Genomic DNA, 6,364 nt, shown 5'->3' on the forward strand with positions numbered 1-6,364 from the left:
CCCCGCCTCCAACCCAGTGCCAACTAGGAGGAGAGTGGTCAAAAAGAAAGCTCCCGCCTCTTAAATGACTAAAACTCCACCCCATCCCATTGACCCCACCCAACTCATCCTACTCACCCCAACCTACTATGCTTTACCCCATCCCATCCCACTGACCCCATCCCACTGACCCCATCCCATCCCACTGACCCCATCTCACTGACCCCATCCTACTGACCCCATCCCATCCCACTGACCCCATCCCACTGACCCCATCCCATCCCACTGACCCCATCCCATCCCACTGACCCCATCCCATCCCACTGACCCCATCCCACTGACCCCATCCCATCCCGCTGACCCCAATTCACTGACCCCATCCCACTGACTCCATCCCATCCCACTGACCCCATACCACTGACCCCATCCTACTGACCCCATCCCATCCCATCCCACTGACCCCATCTCACTGACCCCATCCCATCCCTTATTCTGTCCATTTATAGATGTAACTCTGGTTTTATGTGTAACTTTATAAACAGTTTAGCCCTCTGCTCTGACATTCTGGGGATTCATTCTCTATTCTGGATGTGAGATTAGGCATTTATCGGACAAAACCATTCTGATAGTGAAATACATTTAATTAATACATTTTAAACTTACCTAACTGTAGGGAAAGACGGAGGAAGAGAGAGTGAGAGAGAGAGAGAGAGCGAGGGAGAGAGAGAGAGAGAGCAAGAACTAAGCATGTTTAAGTGGTCTTATAATGGTGAATTGAATTTAATAACTCTTTAATTATTCTGTATACATTGATGGAGGTAAATAAATACGTTGTTTTTTTGCATCAATTCAATGTCTACATCCTCCCATCAATCCCTGACTCTACACATCCTAGTACAGTCTGTCTACACATTCTAGTACAGTCTGACTCTACACATCCTAGTACAGTCTGACTCTACACATCCTAGTACAGTCTGACTCTACACATCCTAGTACAGTCTGACTACACATCCTAGTACAGTCTGACTCTACACATCCTAGTACAGTCTGTCTCTACACATCCTAGTACAGTCTGACTCTACACATCCTAGTACAGTCTGTCTCTACACATCCTAGTACAGTCTGACTCTACACATCCTAGTACAGTCTGTCTCTACACATTCTAGTACAGTCTGTCTCTACACATTCTAGTACAGTCTGTCTCTACACATTCTAGTACAGTCTGGTACAGCTAGTACAGTCTGTCTCTACACATCCTAGTACAGTCTGACTCTACACATCCTAGTACAGTCTGTCTCTACACATCCTAGTACAGTCTGACTCTACACATCCTAGTACAGTCTGACTCTACACATCCTAGTACAGTCTGTCTCTACACATCCTAGTACAGTCTGTCTCTACACATCCTAGTACAGTCTGACTCTACACATCCTAGTACAGTCTGACTCTACACATCCTAGTACAGTCTGACTACACATCCTAGTACAGTCTGACTCTACACATCCTAGTACAGTCTGTCTCTACACATCCTAGTACAGTCTGACTCTACACATCCTAGTACAGTCTGTCTCTACACATTCTAGTACAGTCTGTCTCTACACATTCTAGTACAGTCTGTCTCTACACATTCTAGTACAGTCTGGTACAGCTAGTACAGTCTGTCTCTACACATCCTAGTACAGTCTGACTCTACACATCCTAGTACAGTCTGTCTCTACACATCCTAGTACAGTCTGACTCTACACATCCTAGTACAGTCTGTCTCTACACATTCTAGTACAGTCTGTCTCTACACATTCTAGTACAGTCTGGTACAGCTAGTACAGTCTGACTCTACACATCCTAGTACAGTCTGACTCTACACATCCTACCTAGTACAGTCTGTCTCTACACATTCTAGTACAGTCTGTCTCTACACATCCTAGTACAGTCTGACTCTACACATCCTAGTACAGTCTGTCTCTACACATTCTAGTACAGTCTGTCTCTACACATTCTAGTACTCTCTGACTCTACACATTCTAGTACAGTCTGTCTCTACACATTCTAGTACAGTCTGTCTCTACACATTCTAGTACAGTCTGTCTCTACACATTCTAGTACAGTCTGTCTCTACACATTCTAGTACAGTCTGACTCTACACATTCTAGTACAGTCTGTCTCTACACATCCTAGTACAGTCTGTCTCTACACATTCTAGTGCAGTCTGTCTCTACACATTCTAGTACAGTCTGTCTACACATTTTAGTACAGTCTGTCTCTACACATCCTAGTACAGTCTGGTACAGCTAGTACAGTCTGGTACAGCTAGTACAGTCTGTCTCTACACATTCTATTACAGTCTGGTACAGCTAGTACAGTCTGTCTCTACACATTCTAGTACAGTCTGACTACACATTCTAGTGCAGTATGTCTCTACACATTCTAGTGCAGTCTGTCTCTACACATTCGAGTACAGTCTGGTACAGCTAGTACAGTCTGTCTCTACACATTCTAGTACAGTCTGTCTCTACACATTCTAGTACAGTCTGGTACAGCTAGTACAGTCTGACTCTATACATTCTAGTACAGTCTGTCTCTACATATTCTATTACAGTCTGGTACAGCTAGTACAGTCTGACTCTACACATTCTAGTACAGTCTGTCTCTACACATTCTAGTACAGTCTGTCTCTACACATTCTAGTACAGTCTGTCTCTACACATTCTAGTATAGTCTGTCTCTACACATTCTAGTACAGTCTGACTCTACACATTCTAGTACAGTCTGGTACAGCTAGTACAGTCTGACTCTACACATTCTAGTACAGTCTGTCTCTACACATTCTATTACAGTCTGGTACAGCTAGTACAGTCTGTCTCTACACATTCTAGTACAGTCTGTCTCTACACATTCTAGTATAGTCTGTCTCTACACATTCTAGTACAGTCTGACTCTACACATTCTAGTACAGTCTGGTACAGCTAGTACAGTCTGACTCTACACATTCTAGTACAGTCTGTCTCTACACATTCTATTACAGTCTGGTACAGCTAGTACAGTCTGACTCTACACATTCTAGTACAGTCAGCCTCTACACATTCTAGTACAGTCTGGTACAGCTAGTACAGTCTGTCTCTACACATCCTAGTACAGTCTGACTCTACACATTCTAGTACAGTCTGTCTCTACACATTCTAGTACAGTCTGACTCTACACATTCTAGTATAGTCTGTCTCTACACATTCTAGTACAGTCTGACTCTACACATTCTAGTACAGTCTGTCTCTACACATTCTAGTACAGTCTGGTACAGCTAGTACAGTCTGTCTCTACACATCCTAGTACAGTCTGACTCTACACATTCTAGTACAGTCAGCCTCTACACATTCTAGTACAGTCTGGTACAGCTAGTACAGTCTGACTCTACACATTCTAGTACAGTCAGCCTCTACACATTCTAGTACAGTCTGGTACAGCTAGTACAGTCTGTCTCTACACATCCTAGTACAGTCTGACTCTACACATTCTAGTACAGTCTGTCTCTACACATTCTAGTGCAGTCTGACTCTACACATTCTAGTGCAGTCTGGGCAGGGCAGGATTTTGTTCCATACACTCTAAGAAAAATATAAATTTATATAGAACCAAAAAGGGTTCTTTCCCTTGCTTATACGGCACCCCTAATGTTCTATTTAGAACCCCAATAACCATTTTCTTGAAATGTGGGGTTCTATATAGAACATATGAAGCAAGCAATATAATTAAATCACCTAATCAGGGTCTTGATGATTGGTTGGCTTGCTGAACTAGGTGTCTTAGTGCTGGTATGGAACTAAACCCTGCAGTCCCTGCTCTTGTAACGCTCCAGCGATCGAGGTGTCAGTTGCTATGTTAACCCTCTTGAGGGAGACAGTGGCTTCTTGTTATCCTTCCCTCTCACAGTCCACACTACCAGAAGTGGATCTATCTGGCATTGTTTTTGTATCTTGTCTCATCGCTGCCACTCCCCAACGGGCTCGGGAGGCGAAGGTCGAGTCGTGCGTCCTCCGAAAAACATGACCAGCCCAAAACCGCGCTCCTTAATGAACACCCACCTGTTTAACCCGGGAAGCCAGCTGCACCAATGTGTCGGAGGAAAAACCGTTCAACTGATGACCGGGGTCAGCCTGCAGGCACCCGTCCCGCCACAAGGAGTCGCCAGAGCGCCAGTTGTTATACAACCAGGGATCAAACCCAGGTCTGTAGTGACGCCTCCAGCACTGCGATGCAGTGGCTTAGACCGCTCGGGAGGCCCCAATATACATTTTGAATTGGTTAAAATTAGCACTTGTTCATCAAGCTGCCTCACGCTACATAGTGCACTATATAGGGAGTAGGGTGCCATTTGGTACAGCCTATCAGGTTATCCTACTGGAGGAATATACTTGACTTGTATCACTGTCCTTGTTTCTTCAATAAAGGCATGGTAACCTTCTGTTTTGTTCACAGGCTCTGCAATAGACTAGTGTCCTGTCCAGGGGGTGTCCTGTACATCACACCGTCTCACTACAGAAACAGGAGATAGACTAGTGTCCTGTCCAGGGGGTGTACTGTACATCAAGCTGTCTCACTACAGAAACAGGAGATAGACTAGTGTCCTGTCCAGGGGGTGTCCTGTACATCAAGCTGTCTCACTACAGAAACAGGAGATAGACTAGTGTCCTGTCCAGGGGGTGTCCTGTACATCAAGCTGTCTCACTACAGAAACAGGAGATAGACTAGGGTCCTGTCCAGGGGGTGTCCTGTACATCAAGCTGTCTCACTACAGAAACAGGAGATAGACTAGTGTCCTGTCCAGGGGGTGTCCTGTACATCAAGCTGTCTCACTACAGAAACAGGAGATAGACTAGTGTCCTGTCCAGGGGGTGTCCTGTACATCAAGCTGTCTCACTACAGAAACAGGAGATAGACTAGTGTCCTGTCCAGGGGGTGTCCTGTACATCAAGCTGTCTCACTACAGAAACAGGAAATAGACTAGTGTCCTGTCCAGGGGGTGTACTGTACATCAAGCTGTCTCACTACAGAAACAGGAGATAGACTAGTGTCCTGTCCAGGGGGTGTCCTGTACATCAAGCTGTCTCACTACAGAAACAGGAAATAGACTAGTGTCCTGTCCAGGGGGTGTACTGTACATCAAGCTGTCTCACTACAGAAACAGGAGATAGACTAGTGTCCTGCCTAGGGGGTGTCCTGTACATCATGCTGTCTCACTGCAGAAACAGGAGATAGACTAGTGTCCTGTCCAGGGGTGTCCTGTACATCAAGCTGTCTCACTACAGAAACAGGAGATAGACTAGTGTCCTGTCCAGGGGGTGTCCTGTACATCAAGCTGTCTCACTACAGAAACAGGAGATAGACTAGTGTCCTGTCCGGTGGGTGTCCTGTACATCAAGCTGTCTCACTACAGAAACAGGAGATAGACTAGTGTCCTGTCCAGGGGGTGTCCTGTACATCACACCGTCTCACTACAGAAACAGCAGATACACTAGTGTCCTGTCCAGGGGGTGTCCTGTACATCAAGCTGTCTCACTACAGAAACAGGAGATAGACTAGTGTCCTGTCCAGGGGGTGTCCTGTACATCAAGCTGTCTCACTACAGAAACAGGAGATAGACTAGTGTCCTGTCCGGGGGGTGTCCTGTACATCAAGCTGTCTCACTACAGAAACAGGAGATAGACTAGTGTCCTGTCCAGGGGGTGTCCTGTACATCAAGCTGTCTCACTACAGAAACAGGAGATAGACTAGTGTCCTGTCCAGGGGGTGTCCTGTACATCAAGCTGTCTCACTACAGAAACAGGAGAAAGACTAGTGTCCTGTCCAGTGGGTGTCCTGTACATCAAGCTGTCTCACTACAGAAACAGAAGATAGACTAGTGTCCTGTCCAGTGGGTGTACTGTACATCAAGCTGTCTCACTACAGAAACAGGAGATAGACTAGTGTCCTGTCCAGTGGGTGTCCTGTACATCAAGCTGTCTCACTACAGAAACAGGAGATAGACTAGTGTCCTGTCCAGTGGGTGTCCTGTACATCAAGCTGTCTCACTACAGAAACAGGAGATAGACTAGTGTCCTGTTCAGGGGGTGTACTGTACATCACACCGTCTCACTACAGAAACAGCAGATAGACTAGTGTCCTGTCCAGGGGGTGTCCTGTACATCACACCGTCTCACTACAGAAACAGCAGATAGACTAGTGTCCTGTCCAGGGGGTGTACTGGTACATCAAGCTGTCTCACTACAAAAACAGCAGATAGACTAGTGTCCTGTCTGGGGGGTGTCCTGTACATCACACCGTCTCACTACAGAAACAGCAGATAGACTAGTGTCCTGTCCAGGGGGTGTACTGGTACATCAAGCTGTCTCAC

At 45.9% G+C, this 6,364-nt stretch overlaps 1 protein-coding gene across 1 annotated transcript in view; it reads left to right on the forward strand.

The window, feature by feature from the left end:
• Positions 1-827, forward strand: part of LOC149979023 (uncharacterized) — a 12,503-nt gene extending 11,676 nt beyond the window's left edge. The window contains exon 4 of the mRNA XM_090197792.1: positions 1-827. This exon is cut by the window's left edge and continues 168 nt beyond it. Within this exon, the coding sequence (XP_090053918.1) occupies positions 1-64 (64 nt within the window). The 3' untranslated portion in view covers positions 65-827.
• The last annotated feature ends 5,537 nt before the right edge of the window (positions 828-6,364 follow it).

The sequence above is a fragment of the Oncorhynchus mykiss genome, chromosome 13, assembly GCF_057628025.1.
Source record: "Oncorhynchus mykiss isolate SJ-2025 chromosome 13, ASM5762802v1, whole genome shotgun sequence".
NCBI classification, from domain to species: Eukaryota; Metazoa; Chordata; class Actinopteri; order Salmoniformes; family Salmonidae; genus Oncorhynchus; species Oncorhynchus mykiss.